Genomic DNA, 16,513 nt, shown 5'->3' with positions numbered 1-16,513 from the left:
GGGAACTTTGTTACTCCTGGCTCTATCCCCAGTTCCTAGAACAGTGGGCAACAAAAATGAGCACTCAAAAAATATTAATTAAATGAATTATCAAAAAAGTCGACTGACATACTAATTGTCTCCTCTGAAAAGCCTGTACAATACCTACTTTGTGTGGTGCCATATTTTCACTTTGTGATAGAAGTCTACTTTCATAGTTTCAGCTAGGATCCTATACTGTTTATGAAACAAATCATGCTAAGAAAAAGCTTGATGGTGCAACAGATAAATGAGATCAGAAAACAATTTTCCAACTGAATAACAGAGCTACACATTGTTTTCCAGCCCAATTTATGAAACTCCCTAGTCAGTGTTTATTTCCTCACTTTAAATTTAATTTATGGAGATCAGATCTTTCTGGAAAACAAAATGACTAATTCCTACTTTTAAAAACATATACAACTTAAATGAAACTTCACACCAATTAGAAGGATAACAATTATTTAACAAAGCGATTTCATTTTAGTCGTGAGTTCTGGATCAATGATTTTAACATTTAAATAATCTCAAGCAGGCTTTGAAATTAACACCTCATAGACCTGAATGAGTCTTTAGGGAGGAAGAAGGCCTTCCCACATCTCAGCAAATTCAGTCTGTATTCATGCAAACAGAATTAACAAAGACCAGTAGGAAACCTCCCCCGCACCCAAATAATCTTAAATTCCAGTGAATCCTAGGCAATGCAAGGCTGATGAAAAAGCACTAGATTTTTATGTAATAAAACGAAAATAGAATTAGAATCCTAAATCAACAAACCTAAAATACAGAAAGTATGATTTTAAGTGCTAATGAATCATAGAAGAATACATAACTTTTCATATTTTTGTCTTATAATAAGCATTTTAAAATTTTGATAATAGTATTAGTTTTTATGTGCCCTAATTTGTTCTAAGCACTTAAAGATGTACTAATCTTTTACACATATAATAATTTGTTTTAAAAGAATAAACGTTACAGCTCACAAGCAACAGTAAGTATGATAAATTACTCAGTGTCATTTAAAACAAAATTACTGACAGTCTTGCTTTAAATTATTTCATGTATTTAAGCTTGTTTCCTTCACTTGTTGAGTATTCTAGAGAAAAAGGAATAAAGCTTATCATTGCTACAGCAAACCTTATGCATTAAGTTTCCCGGTATTATCTGTGGAGGCTCCTATCTTTAAAAACTACACTCTCAAATATGTTGTGTTTTACCATTAAGACAATCTTGAAATAATCATTTACGACAAAACTACAAAACACAGCAGCTAGAAATCAATACTGTTTAAATTGCCACCACTAGTTACAGTAAAAAAAGCAAAACAAGAAAACTCTAAATTATGCACCCTTATGGGGAAAATAATTCTAATTTCGTGTATTTCAAAATCTAAAAAAACAAGTATTCTCTCACAATCTATAATGCAGTATATACCATGTAAATCTTTGTTGTGTCTAGCAAAACCAAGGTTATTTTAGGGCTACACATTACTGACTTTCAGAAAACATTCAAGCGAATGTTGAATTTAGGCTACTGAACAACAAAAACCAAAAAATGAATTACCTTTTCAGTGCCTCTTTTCTTTTCACGAGGCTGATTAAGTTTGGCCTGCCTATCTACCAAAATCTTCTGCCAATACCTCTGCTCATGGTCACCTTAAAAACAAAAACGACAATCACTGATACATATGAAGAAACGTATTCAAGGCATTAATCACATTTCAATAAAAAAACTGTAGTTGTCTGATTATATTTAATACTACTTTATGCATATTAGAATATGAAAATTAAACTAATCTTACTAGCCAAACTCAGAAAATACAACACACTCACCCCTAGATAAGAATTATTAAAAAAAAAAGATTCTATGAATTTTTACCAGAAAGGATCTCGAGGTTCCAGCAGTGTTTCTTTTTAATTTCTGTATACGCGTTTATTACAGCTTGAGCATCCTCAGGAGTTTTAAATCTAGCATGGCACTCTGTATCTCCTTCTAGCAGATCAACATAAACAACTTCTGAGATTGCTGCCAAAGTATCCTGCATTAGAATTTAGAAAGACTTTAAATAAATAATAAGAAAGTTTCACAAGAATCCTAAAACTATTCCCATGGTTGTGACAGAATGTACTATATAAGTCAGCCATATACAGTTTAAAATGAGGAGTGACTATCCTACATTAACATTTCTTCTAAAATACACACAAATATCTTCTTTTAATGATTTTTTATTTTTAACTAATCTCTACTCCTGACATGGGGCTCGAATTCAAAACCCCAAGATCAAGAGTCGTACACTCCACTGACTGAGCCAGCCAGGCACCGGTAAAACACAAATACGCTTGAAAACTGACCTGAACAAACTTGGGAACTCTAATCATAACTTTCTTTTAATCAAGCACAATCGTAAAATATTAACTAGAATGGGAACACTGCACAAGGACAACAGATTTGTAGAGCAGAATGTACAAGTAATTTCCCCCAAATGCCAGATCAATAAGAGGGTTCCAAGTCTCAGTGCAGTTACAATGAATTAAAAAACAAAAAACCCACAATGGATTGGTGGACAAGGTGTTTACACTACCTGTACAAAATCACTTATGACCTAAAATGTATGAAAAAGACATTCAACTTTTTTTGAACTCATGAGAAAAAGTTTCCTGGGAACCTACAAAAATTCTAGGTTCCCGAGTAGATCTATGGGAATATAGCTCAAAAGCTCATACTTTCTTTCTTTTTTTTTTTTTAAAGATTTTATTTATTTATTTGACAGAGAGAGACACAAGCAGGGGGAGAGGGAAAGGGAGAAGTAGGCTTCCTGCTGAGCAGGGAGCCTGATGCGGGACTCGATCCCAGGGCCCTGGGATCATGATCTCAGCCCAAGACAGACGCTTAACGACTGAGCCACCGAGGTGCCCCAAGAGCTCATACTTTCTGATGAAATACCTAAACAATCTCCTCTGAACAAGGAGTGGTCAGGCAGCAAGGAGAAGTTTTAGCTATAATGCCTGCTGTGAGGGCAAATTAACGACATTCCTGCATTTCTAATTATTTTTTCCCAGCATGTTCTTAGGTGTAAACAATGCAATTATGCAGGAATGTTACATAATTCTTCATTCATCAACTTCCATTCAGAAAGCTTAAGAAATTACTGGAGATTCCCAGTTTAAAAAAAACGTTTTGCCTACCCATCTGGCTTCCTTTCTTTTTCACCCAAATATCAAGCCACAAGAAATTTAGATTACTTTTAGATGTTGGATTTTTAAAGTCTGGATTACAGAAAAAACTAAGCAATAGGTGAAAATATTTGATCATAAAACAAGAAAAGTTTATTAGTTAATAATAAAGAATAAGCAATAAAAACCTACAAAACCAGGGACTAAGTCTTAACTCACCCCCACTCTTAGCATACTGCCTATCTCAAAGTAGGCACTTAATAAATGATTGCTACTTCAATGAAAAAATAAGACAACTGGAGAGAAATATACTTGCCAATTCTTCCCATTTCGCTATCTACTTAAGTACTAAATTTAGAAACAAAGCAAGACAAATAACTGGTATCAAGTTGATGAAATCTGATGTATTAGGTGGTAATAGTAAGTTCTGTAATTAATTTATCAGATAGATAACTACAATTCAAAAGGTATTTACGATAGACATTATAATGTTAGGCTAATCTCCTGACTAAAAGAAAACCCTTCTTTAAAAGACAAATTAGGGGGGTGGGAAGATGGGTTAGCCTGGTGATGGGTATTGAGGAGGGCACGTTCTGCATGGAGCACTGGGTGTTATGCACAAACAATGAATCATGGAACACTATATCTAAAACTAATGATGTAATGTATGGGGATTAACATAATAAAAAAATTAAAAAAAAAAAAAGACAAATTAGCCTGGTAATCACAAGGGCAAGTCAGACAACAGTAAACCATCATTATAACTCAGTTTTTGTTGATTTTGATGATGATAAATGAATAATGTTTAATTGATATACTTACTATTTAGATAATAAAAAGGTCTTTGGTGAATATAATTGAAGTCTATGACAATTATTCCAAAGAGCAAACTTTGCCTAATTTTACTTTTAAATCTTTTGCAACTTGACTAACCACAGCATCATTTACATCTTCAGTTTTTAATCCTTCTGACCTGAAATTCTATATTGCTACCATACTCTGAAATTCAAGTTGGTAATACCAATTTGGATCCACCAAATCCCTCATCAATATCATAAACAGAATCTAAATTTATGCGTTAGTGATAGCTACAAGATTTTACAGGATAGAAACAGGATTTTAGATGAAGAGTGTTCACAAGATAATTACAGTGAGCAACCTCATTTATGCAAGTTAAAAAACGTGACTGGTAGGAGTCTATGCAAACCCAAAACATACTACATGATGATGAATGTCAGTATAACAATTTTAAATATATTTGCTATGCCAAAGGACATTTTACACAGGAATATGTCAATAAGAATGAAGTATGTTTTGTTGGTACAAAATGTTGTTCGAAGATAAAATATGTAAGTAAAAAAAGATTGTAGAGCAGTAAATGTAGTAATCTGTAAATTATGTAAAACTCTATTTGCATACCCATACAAAATTTTTGTAGCTTTTCAAAATATTTTAACTTTTCTGTAATTGTTTGATATTTTTAAAACAGCACAAACTGAAAATACAACATTTAAAAAATAAAATTAACAAAAGCTCTTTTCTCCAAAAAATCCTGCATTTCTCCCAGGAAAAAAATTTCAATTTCCAAGAGGACTAACAGACAAAATCGTTTATGGTAAGTTAAAAATAAGCATATTATCCCTTTTATATGAAAACAGTTCTGACTTTTTTTAGGTCACAAAATCTTTTAAGAATCTACTGAAAGCTAATGAAAACAAATTACAAACTCTTTAGTTTGCTACAAAAATCAGACAATAGCAGATGATTAAAAGTTCAAAATAATTTCAGATGAACTGTAATGTTGATTAAATCGTCAAAAAGTTTTGACATTAAGTATTTTCTAAAACCCATTTTCTCTGAAAACAGATAATGTCCCCTAAATAAGTAATATTATGACAGCATTTTACTATTTTTATTCTTTTAAGTTATAATGACCACAGTAAGGCCTGTTCATTCAACTACACAACAGTCAACCATTAAGGGCACCAAGAAAAATAAGCACAAAGTGCAGTTCTACAGAAGGATGTTTCAACCGTACTCATTGCAAAATCTGATCCAGTGAAGAATTTCATAATGCAGATTTTGCTTCAAGTCAAACAAACACAAGAGTTACTGTGGAATCATATCCTAGAAGTATTTTTCCACAGAGGAATAAATTCTAATTTTATTTTCTTCATTTCCTATAATGCAAAACATTTTCAGATGGGTAAATTTTAAAGAGGAAAGAGCAACAACTACCCTTGACACACAAAAGCATTACCCTGACTTGTTTCCTGCCAGGTAGAGGCTCAGTGCTAATGATCTTCACAATCACGCCACTCACAAACTGTGGTCCTGCTGCATTAACCTTTTCCTGGGGACAACCCTCTTCACTGTTTGCTGTTGATTTGAAAAGGAAAGACCAGAAATAAGCCTCTTACACTTAATAATTTAATACTTAGTAGGCCCACTTGAGAATAACAACAATGATTTCTTAGGCTGATTTAAATAATTCAAATTTACTTAAATTTCATTGTAAAATAATTAATTTACTAAATTATGCTGGATGCCATACTGCTTATTGCAGATTAGCATGAAATAAAATACCAAAACTTTTATCACTCTAATTGCAAAGTGTAGTTAGAGGAACACTTGTAAAACCTTAAACAATAAGAAAACCTGCCCTGTTTCCCTTAGCTGAATAATAAAGCACTTTACTTAATAAAGAAATAAACAGAATAATATGTAAAATATTCTATAAACATTATGATAAAAATGTGAAAATTTGTATTTTCAACTTATAAGAATTCAAAATACATCTTAATATATTAGGATAAAATTATAGATGAGAAATTACAATTTTTGTTGCTATAGACTTACTCAATTCATAAACTAGGTACTCATTACTAAATATGATTAAGAATGCAAACTTAAATCATTAAAAAAGACACCTTAAGTCTACTATTTTTTTTTTAGTCATCTGTACGACCCAATGTAGGTCTCAAACACATGACCCTGAGATCAAGAGTCGCATGCTCTTCTGGGCCAGCCAGGTGCCACGAAAAAACAGATTTTATAACAACCATTTGAAATATTCTTGTATCAAGCATAAATAGCACATTTGGGATACCATGACAAATCAGTAATTGTTTTAATAACTACCATTGTATATTTAAGTTTTTAAAAATTAAGATTTATCCTATAATAACTCAGAAATAGTATATCAGTATCTAAATACAATATAATGCTACAACAACTATCATAGTGTTGTTTACTTTTTTCATTTTTTATCTCAGACGTAGTAGGTACTCCGTTTGTTTCCATTTTTGACTCCAATTTTATTTGGGATATTGTTTTTTTTAAAGAAGCCATGCTGGCCTTTTGCAGTGCTAAATACTCTTTTTTCAAATCCATCCATTCGCCCCTGTAATGAAAAGAATGTACTTTTGAAGTAGTGAACACAGATGAGCAAATAAAAATATCTAAATATATACATTCAGTGTCTTATAACCACTCCTCCTAGCTTTTCCTTCTTTAAACACAAACATTCAAATTACTTTTTGAGTCCTAAGTGATCCAGGAAATATGAAAAGGGGAGTTTAGTTTCCCCTGACCCAACATTCAGATTAAATGTTTTAAACTTGGCAATTCAATTCTTGAATAAGCTTCAAATGTTTTTATTTATGAAAACAAAAGCTTTGAATTAATTAGCTAGTAACAATTAGTCATCTTTGGGGGAATAATGGCCGATTATAATTTAAAGATTATTTGTTAAACTGCTTCCAATTTGAGAGGGAGAACATTCCTTATTATTTACTCGAATCAAAAGGAATTTCTAAGAAGAAAAAAACACCCCATGGAAGCATTTTATTTATTTACATATATTTAACATGTAGATGTTTCTTCAAACAGCTAGAGCTTCCCCAGATAGAAACACAATGCCCCTCCAGGCTCCACAGGCGCGCGCATTGTTACTCTAATCTATGCCATCAAACAAGCAGATAGGGGCTTTTTTTTTTTTTTGAAAGAGGAGGATATCTTGTGGTAATGGTCTTAGCAGTTATTACTGACATCTGTATACTTCAAAAAAAAAAAAAAAAGTATCCAGACCCACCCAGGATCATACATTCCCTGAGAGCTGATACATTAGAATAACAAAAACCTCTTGTAATGATTCTCTGAGATAAAAAGGCAAAAGGAATTCAGCAGTTAAGAATAGTATAAATACAAGTGCCTGAAGTCCTTGCCTTTTAACCTTCAAGAGGAGGACAGACACTTGGGGAGTACGATTCAGGAAAGCTAGGAAAAACTTTCTTCCCAAAGGTATGGTATTTTTCTTTTCTTTTCTTTTTTTTTCCCCTTGGCTTCCACCCTTTGAGTGGATTGGACTCCCTTTAACTTTAACATGGAAGTACTTTCTTTGACTTTTAAAATAGTAAGTGCTTCCATGTTTTAGTAGAAGTGAACCCAAATTCTTCCTCGGAATGTAATATGGCAAGTCCCTTATAGAGCCCAAGGGGATTCCCCTTTGCTTTAACATGGGGGTACCTGCTGTGTAAAACAAAAGTAAGTGCTTCCATGTTTCAGTGGAGGGGTCTCCAAATGGACACAGTTTTATCTCAAAGCTTACTTTACAGGTTAATGAATGTTAGTGATTCACGTTTTTTCCAAGACTGGGCTCCCCACCACTTAAACGTGGATGTACTTGCTTTGAAGCTAAAAAAGTAAGTGCTTCCATGTTTTAGTGATGGTAAGTCTTACTTTTACATTTTAGAAGTTCACAAGAGTCCCTCACGGAACTGCCTGTCTGTGGTATAATTAAGCTTTATCTTTAAGTCTGTTAAGGAACACCCTCTACTTTAACATGGAGGCACTTGCTGTGACATGCTGAAAATAAGTGCTTCCATGTTTTAGTGTGGTGGTTCCTTTTAAATTCTCAGTTGCCTTGAACCCAAAATCTGCAGATCCTGGCTACATGCCATGACTGTTGCTAATATGCAACTCTGTTCAATACAAATTGGAATTGCACTTTAGCAATGGTGATGGAGAGGGTCAATTTTCATCAGAATTGTATCTACTTACTTTGAAAGGACTCTTAATGGTATAACCTCTTCTCCCATTTTGTGCCTCTCTTTGTGTTTTTTCTTATGCTTCCTTTTTGCTTTTAAAAGAGATCCATCTTTTACATCTCCAGCATCCTTTTCCTCTTCAGTAGACACTTCCAAATCTTAAATTTTAAAATATAAAAAATAAAGACAAGTTTACATGTAATGACCTTTTATTCGTCTAACTAACATTTACCTTAAAGTTGTCGATACCTTTGTTCTCTTTGGAAACTTCTTTTTTAATGTTGTCTTTCTGAGTTATTTTCTTTACTTTTGACCTGGGAGTAGGGTATTCTGCTTCTTCAGATACACTTCTCTTCCTCTTCCCTGTTCTGACTGCAGGTAAACTGGATACTTCCTGTCTTTCCCGTTTTTTCTTTTTTTTTGAAGGCGGCTTTTGGGGTTCAGTTGTTTCTACTTCTGATCCCTCAGACGTGGTCCTGGATCTTTTCATTTTACCAACACTCTCCTTACTTGTGTCCATATTTGACACTTTGGTCTGGATATTGTCTTCCTTCTTCATTCGGCCTTTTTTCTTCTTCTTCTTCTTCTTTTCTTCTGTAACAATACTATCATTAGTTTTCATTTTCCTTCAACTACATCTACTTAAAAATTAAATTTAATATTAATTACCTGATACTCGAAGCCCAGGAATGGGCTTATTTTTTACTGTCTTAGGGAATATACCAGGTTTTCTTGGTGCTTCTTCTGGTGGGTTGTTAAGAAACTGAAAAATCAGCAAAACCAACCAATTTTGTTACTCTTTGAAACACTTGCTAATTTTTTTGCTTTTCCTTTTAGGTTCTGGACCTACCTCAATAGCTTTTGCTGCTTGTTCTTTTGTTTCAAATTCCACAAAGGCAAATCCCTTTGGATCTCCAGTAGATTTATAATGTGGTATGCTTATATAAACAACGTTGCCACATTTCCCAAATACTCTTTCAATCCAGCTGTGATTAACATTTTTGGGAAGTAATTCCTACAATAAATTAAAAGCAATATTAAATATAAGTACTTTTCTCAAGGTCAATAAATTTTTACTTGTAATATAAAAATGTTTCTGTCTTTGACTGTGATCGCCAGCCCTGAGCTTTTCTTAAATGGCTTACTTACCACATACACTGTCCTTTCATCCTCATCCTTTGGTCGTTCACCCAGTGGCTTTTTTCTCCTGATTCTGGTGCCTTCTAAGTCCAGCTTTGAAATGGGCACATGAGGTGATTATGTTTTATGAATTAGTTTATTATTAAACTAATATGATTATGTGATACAATAAATTGTATTGTAACAATTCTTACCTCCACAACAGATGAACTTTTCAGTGCCCTGGCTATTAACTTTCCATCTGTGGTCAATTTTTTCATTTTGTTGAAAGACACGAGGAGTGATATATCAACATCTAACAAATGCAAAAGTTAATACAGAATGTATATATGCTAAATTGGAGTTCAAATGCATTTTGGTAATTAAATCTGCCTCTCTAAATATGTATAAGTAGGTATACCTGTTACTCATTGGTAAAAAAAAAATGACATTCACAAACTAAGAAGTTTGGACTCAAAATAAAATGCCTTGTGTGAACCTGTAAACACATGCAACACTTTAAAAGTAGTAACCTCTAAGCCCAGGTCAACTGTCATGTACTCTACCTAACCATGAGCTTGCTAGGAGCTCCACCACACAAACTTCAGAATATCAATCAGATAATCCCACAAATGTCTGTCCTTACAGCTAAGATGAGCTATAACATTCATGTGGAAAAAACCATAATGTATAAAATGTGGTATGCTATTCAGTACATGGCATGGTAGTATCACACTGTGCTAGAATACTATTTTAGTACATAACTTATCTATAAACTGGTTCCATTTTTACAGTGAAGTACACTTACATCCATCTCTGGACTTTTCTATTTGCTCTCGAAGAAATCTATCCTTGTGAAGATTTGCATCTCCAAACCAGAAGTCCACTTGCTTAGCAATATCTGCAAGCACTTGTTTAACTCGTGACCGTTTCTTTTTTTCTACTTCTTTTTTCTTTTCACTGCTTTCTTCTTCCATTGTCTTTTCTTGATTTCCACTTTCAGTTTCCATTCCTGTTCATTGAAAGAAAATACAGGAAAATATTCAGATTAGCCTTTAAATTGCCTGAGGGCTTAATAGACAAAGTTGCCTGGCAGAGGACAAACTTTGGGGTAACACTTGCAACTAGCCTTGTGGTTTTTAAATTTTTTGATCTTTTTAAGTTTCTTACCTGTTTATTTTTCGTTTGCCTTTTTAGTTTTAAATTAATTTACCTCCTACATCATAAATCATAGCTTTATTTTTTGATGCACTTTATACTGTAGGACCAGATTATCTTCATACAGTATAAAATCTCTACTTATGTCTGACCAAACTACACTTTTAAGTCAGTAAGTCAAAGTGTAAGATTAAGGGATTCAGAAATTTTCCATCTTGAACTCAAAAAAGGTGTCACATTTTTAAATATACAGTCTCCAATGAGATAAGTGCATTCTTGTTTTTGATTAAATTTTTTAAAGATTTTATTTATGTAATTGAATAGGTGTGGTGTTTTTTTTCAAGATTTGAGAGAGCAAGCATGAGCAGGAGGAGGGGCAGAGGGAGAAGCAGGTGCCCTGCTTAGCAGGGAGCCCAATACATGGCTCAATCTCAGGACCCCAGGATCAAGACCTGAGCTGAAGGCAGATGCTTAACCAAATGAGCCATGCAGGTGCCCCAAGATTTTATTTTTAAGTAATCTCTGTACCTAAAGTGTGGCTTTAATTTACAACCCCAAGATCAAGAGTTCCATGCTTTCTACTGACTGAGCCAGCCGGGTGCCCCTTAACTGTTAATTTCCGTTCACTAGAAGTGGAATTCAAATGGTAAGCTTTTTCTTTTCCAGGGGACCTCCCATCCCAGTGTTTATTTCTTGGACAGCAATTCCCAAGCCCTTCCTTGAGTCACTTTGCATGCCTCTTCTTTGTTCCCTCAGCTCCAATCATACTGGTCATCTAGCTTTTCCTAAAATTCAGCTGGCAAATCTTCAACTGAGGGCCTTCTGAATTTGCTGTTCTCACTCAAACACTTAAATGTCTAGATAACATGGCTTGTTCTCTTACTTGGTAAGTCTTGTTCAAATGTCACCTAAATGAATTCTACCACAGTCATATTTAAAACTTCAAATTTCTGGACAGATATTCTTTATCTCCCTTATTTTTTCCCATTGCACTTACCTCTAACATTATTGTACAATTTTATTTATTCTTTTTCTTTCCTAGAATGTACTATTAATGAAATCAGGTTTTTGTCTGTTTGTTTACTGATGCATTCCCATTCCCTGGCACAGAGTAGTCACTCAAAAATTTGAATTAATTGTGTCATCTTCATTGAATCGCTAGAGGTACACACACAAAAATAAGTAAATGAACAAAGGCTTAACATAGGGCCTGGGATGGTGCAGTCCTGCCTGAGAAAAACCCCTAAACATGGTTTTCCCATACTGTATTTCCCAGGCTCCCATAATAGGGTTTTCATGGACACAGGAGAGTTAAGACATAAGGACAGAGTTTTTTGTCTCCTCTGTTGCACCACGGTGGGAGCCACTCTTAGTTGGCATGCAGGCCTTGAACCTATGCAACCAGAATGACGTCCGAGATCTGTGGGAAATAGGGGCTAAGGCTTTTACATATCCAGGTGACCTAAAACCACTCTGGCCCTTATCTGTGTGTCACACGTGTTTTTTGTAGGTAAAGGGGGGAAAAAGTAGATTTGGATTAATTGTGGAGTTTGTGTAAGTGCTGGGGTTGGGACTCCAGATGAGATGAAGATGCTGTCCCTACTATCTCTTCTGCCTTGTATCCTTCTTCTTTTAAGATTTTATTTATTTGTCATATTTGTCACAGACAGAAAGGGTGAGAGAGCACAAGCAGCAGGAGCGGCAGGCAGAAGGAGAAGCAGGCTCCTGCTGAGCAAAGAGCCTGATGCAGAACTTGATCCCAGGACCCTGGGATCATGACCTGAGCCTAAGGCAGACGCTGGACCCACTGAGCCCACTGAGCCACCCAGGCATGCCTCCCTGCCTTGTATCCTTCTTTAACACTCAGTAAACATAGTATCAAAGCCTATTTGTACCCCTTCAGGCTGTCAGCCAGAATCAGTTACTCCAGCTGCAATGCTGCAGAGAGTAACACATAGAAAATGTGTTTCAAAGTGACATCCAGTAAGAGAGTACAAAGCCATTAATGCATTTCACTTCAAATCTCCAACTAAACTTGCATTCTCACCAAAATCAACGAAAGAGTATTTTGGCACTTTTAAAACAGGCTGCAGTTGATTAACCAAGTGCCAATTTTGAAAATATGCAAGTAAAGAAGTATTTATTGAGATACATATAAAAGGGAGCTACTCGTCAGAATTAATCATTCAAAAAAAACAATAAGGTGTCATTTAGTGCTGAATAACCATATTCCTTACCCCATATTCTCCCTTTAACCCATCCTGTCAGGCTTCCCTTTCCACCATTCTAGTGAAACTGAAAACAGTGATCTCTACTGAATACTGGACCCCTTAGCAGTATCTGCAGTTAAACTCCCTCCTTGAAAACATTTTCTTCATTTGGCTTCCAGGAGAGTTTTCCTCCTTCTCAATTTCCTTTTCTGGACCATCCTACTTTGCTCTACCTTTATATGCTACCCAGAATTGCATTCTGTCCTGGGTTCCCTTTTTATCTCCACACATATCCTTTATGAGAGTCTCTGACTTTAAGCTCCCTAGTTCCATGCTGATGTTTCACAAATCTGTATTTTCCAGCACTGACTTCTCCCATTAGCTCCCCCCATTCCAATACTCAATTGTCCATTTGACATCTCCACTTATTTACCTTAAGTATTTCTCTTATAGTAAAATGGCTAAATTGAACTCTGAAATTTTAACAAACCTAAATTTGCCTTGTTTAACCCCATCTTGGAAAACACCAATCACAATATTGCTGAGAGCCCAAAATTCCAAAATCCTTCTTCTTTTCCTCATACGCCACAACAAATCCAGGAGCACTGTCTATCTTTATAAAACATATTCTGAATAATGATACTTTTTATTTCTTTTATCACAACCACTTGGTCCATGGTATCATTGTGTCTTGCCTGAACTACTGCAAGTACACTGTAACTTGTGCTTGTTTCTACTCTTCTTCCATTATCATCAATTCTCTAGATAGTAGCCGGAATAATCATCTAAATATGTAAATCACAGCATGTCAATCTCTCAGACAAAATCCTCCAATTCTTTCTTATCATACTCAAAATCCAAAGCCCTTACTGTGGCCTACTAGGCACTATTCAATCTGGCCTGGGGATATCTAACTTCATTTCTTACAATTCTTTCCAACAGGCTCATTCCAACTATGATATACCATTCCTCAAACATGCTAAGGCCATTCCCATTTCAAGGCCTTTGCTCTTGCTGTTCTCTTTACCCTCCCCACCACATCTGTAGGGATTACTTCTCTGTTCATTCAGGTCTCTATAAATGTCACTTTCTCAAAGATGCCTTTCTTTCACTCACTCTGAAACATTTCTGCTCTGACAATCTTAACACTACCCATTCCGTTACCACTTTGTATCCTCTTGTTGCTACCTGTAATTATAATTTCGTTGTCTGTCTATCCCACCAGAATGCAAAAACTATGAAGGCAGGGACTTTAGCTTCATCACAACCTAAACGTTTGTTAAATAATTAATGTATTTAAAAGGATCTCATACTGCAAAGTGTTAGGCATTTCAAGTTTTGAAAGGGGGTATATGTTTATAAATAAAATAGAAATGGAAGCTACAAATTATCAATACAGCAGAATCCAATGCTAACTTTCCCCTTTGCAAAAACTCCACAAATTATAAAGGACAGACGACCAGCTCTCCAATTCCTTTCCTTGTTAGAGCCACCATCTAAGGAAATAGAGGACAGAAGCGCAGAAAGTAAAAATTTTCCTGAAATCAGATTTTTTCCCATCATTCTCATCTCAGGGACCTTCCTTCCTTCCCTCACCTAAGGGTTATTTTTGTGACTTGGAAAATTAAGTTCTAAAACTCTTGCCTAGTGCGCCTAACATATGTCTGCAATCTGTGATCTTAAGAAATATATTCTGTAGATAATCAAATATACCTTCATATATGTATAAGAAAAAGATTTGATTAACACAAAGTAACAAGATACAGTACAATTTAACTTCCCAGTGCAAAGGCTGGGGGGCAGCATCAGGAAGTTACTTTTGTTAGTCTGATCTTCTAAGTCTTTCTCACACACTTGATAAAATGTAACATTATTACCATTTTATCATTTATCAATCTGTCACTAAGTCCTACCAATTCAACTTTTGGAATGGCTTTTATCTTCCTCTAATATTTTCCACGAGTGTCACTATAATACGGGAACAGTTTATAAACTGTTCTAGAAGTCATTTATCCTTCTCATAAGCTGTGTAACTTGTCTAAAACACAGACCTAATTTTATGATTTTAATGTTAAAACTTTCAACATTAAAAATTCCTTAGCACCTTCTTAAAACATAATATGTAAGTTTAAAAAATTGTTAGAGTCAGGGACATCTAACTGGCTTCTAAACAGGGGCTTTAAACAAAGTACTGTGTAACAATGCCAGTTACTTTACATATATTATATTTTATTTTTTATTTTATTTTTTTATTTTATTTTTTTAAAGATTTTGTTTATTTATTTGACAGAGAGAGATACACAGCGAGAGAGAGAACACAAGCAGGGGGAGTGGGAGAGGGAGAAGCAGGCTTCCCGCAGAGCAGGGAGCCCAATGCGGGGCTCGATCCCAGGACTCCGGGATCATGACCTGAGCCGAAGGCAGACGCTTAACGACTGAGCCACCCAGGCGCCACCTACATATATTATTTTAAATCCTCACAATCACAATTAGGTGGTTTCTTCCAACTTTCTTTCTTTTTTTTTTTTTTACAGAGACTTAAAGATTAAGTGAATTGGTCAAAACTAGCTGGGTAAAAACAAGCTTGGGTAAGCAAACAAGCTCTGTTAAGTTTGACTCCCTCATATTTGCCTACCTTTTAGTAGAACTTTTTTAGCCTGTCACGATGCATTCTATGCTCTGACTCAGATATTCTTAACCTAAAGTCCATGGAATTTTGGGTGAGTTTCAAACATTCTTGTGAAATTGTTAAAAGATTTTAAACAACGAATTTAAATATAAATTAATATAAAATGAATATATGTCAAACATTTCAGTAATTAATGAAGGAACTAGTTAAGTGTTACAGACTGGTTCGGGGAGGGGGCGCTTAGCTGGCTCAGTCAGTAGAACATGAGACTCAATCCCAGGGTCGTGAGTTCAAGGCCCATGTTGGGTGTGAGGACTACTTAAATAAATAATAAATTTAAAAATATTATATATTAAAAAAAAGAAAAAACTAGTTCAGGGGCACCTGGGTGGCTCAGTCATCGGGCGTCTGCCTTCAGCTCAGGTCATGATCCCAGCCTGCATCAGGCTCCCTGCTCCGCGGGAGGCCTGCCTCTCCCTCTCCACTCCCCATGCTTGTGTTCTGTATCTCGCTGTGTCTCTCTCTGTCAAATAAATAAATCTTAAAAAAACTACTTCAAAGGAGAATTAAAATATATAAACAATCAGAAACACTGAAAGGAATTTGTTCATAGATGCAAAAATGGTTAGGGCAATAATTGCAAAATTAATTAATTGCAAGACTAATTTCCATTATAATTATTTTCTACAACTTCCATAAATGTAAAATAGCTCAATGACAATGAAAGAGATAACCTGGAAGAGTGAGCTAGACAAGATATCCAGTATTTCTTTTCTTGGCCATTTCAAGGTGTTTCACAATTTCCCAACAAAATTACACGTAAAATGTCTTGCCATGTGCATGCATCCTCCTGGGAAGCTCATCCACAGCCTTCATCGTTCTTAGAGGAAATGGTGTGTCAAAAACGTTAAGTCATCGTTCTAGCCACGGCTGACCATTCAAAGGCACCAGAACACCCTTGCCTGTGTGTCTTTGCTTTTTTGAATTAGTCTTGTCTTACTTACTTGCCTTTTAAACCCCTATCCAATTTTCAAGGCCCACGTTAAATGGCATCTTACTCAATGTAGCTTTCTACCACCACGTCTCCCCTAATTTGTCTCCTTACCCATTTTCCCTCAAGCACAACTATTAGGGCGCTCAGTACACTTCACTTGACAC

At 35.2% G+C, this 16,513-nt stretch overlaps 1 protein-coding gene across 4 annotated transcripts in view; it reads right to left on the bottom strand.

Moving 5' to 3' along the window:
- LARP7 (La ribonucleoprotein 7, transcriptional regulator) overlaps positions 1-16,513 on the bottom strand; it is a 41,438-nt gene that overhangs the window by 24,270 nt on the left and 655 nt on the right. For 2 of the 4 annotated variants that reach the window (XM_078069106.1, XM_036089420.2), the window contains exons 2-12: positions 10,167-10,370; positions 9,574-9,674; positions 9,389-9,472; positions 9,090-9,254; positions 8,909-9,002; positions 8,489-8,830; positions 8,253-8,397; positions 6,446-6,594; positions 5,452-5,570; positions 1,897-2,056; positions 1,582-1,673 (exon numbers count right to left, since the gene is read on the bottom strand). In XM_078069106.1, coding sequence (XP_077925232.1) covers positions 1,582-1,673; positions 1,897-2,056; positions 5,452-5,570; positions 6,446-6,594; positions 8,253-8,397; positions 8,489-8,830; positions 8,909-9,002; positions 9,090-9,254; positions 9,389-9,472; positions 9,574-9,674; positions 10,167-10,368 — 1,653 coding nt within the window. In that variant the 5' untranslated portion in view covers positions 10,369-10,370. Of the gene's footprint in view, positions 1-1,581; positions 1,674-1,896; positions 2,057-5,451; positions 5,571-6,445; positions 6,595-8,252; positions 8,398-8,488; positions 8,834-8,908; positions 9,003-9,089; positions 9,255-9,388; positions 9,473-9,573; positions 9,675-10,166; positions 10,371-16,513 lie in introns of all 4 variants that reach the window. The other 2 variants (XM_078069105.1, XM_036089417.2) reach the window with 1 other exon arrangement.

The sequence above is a fragment of the Halichoerus grypus genome, chromosome 3, assembly GCF_964656455.1.
Source record: "Halichoerus grypus chromosome 3, mHalGry1.hap1.1, whole genome shotgun sequence".
NCBI lineage: Eukaryota > Metazoa > Chordata > Mammalia > Carnivora > Phocidae > Halichoerus > Halichoerus grypus.
The sequence above is the reverse complement of the archived record's forward strand: the minus strand, read 5'-3'. Positions and strand labels throughout refer to the sequence as shown.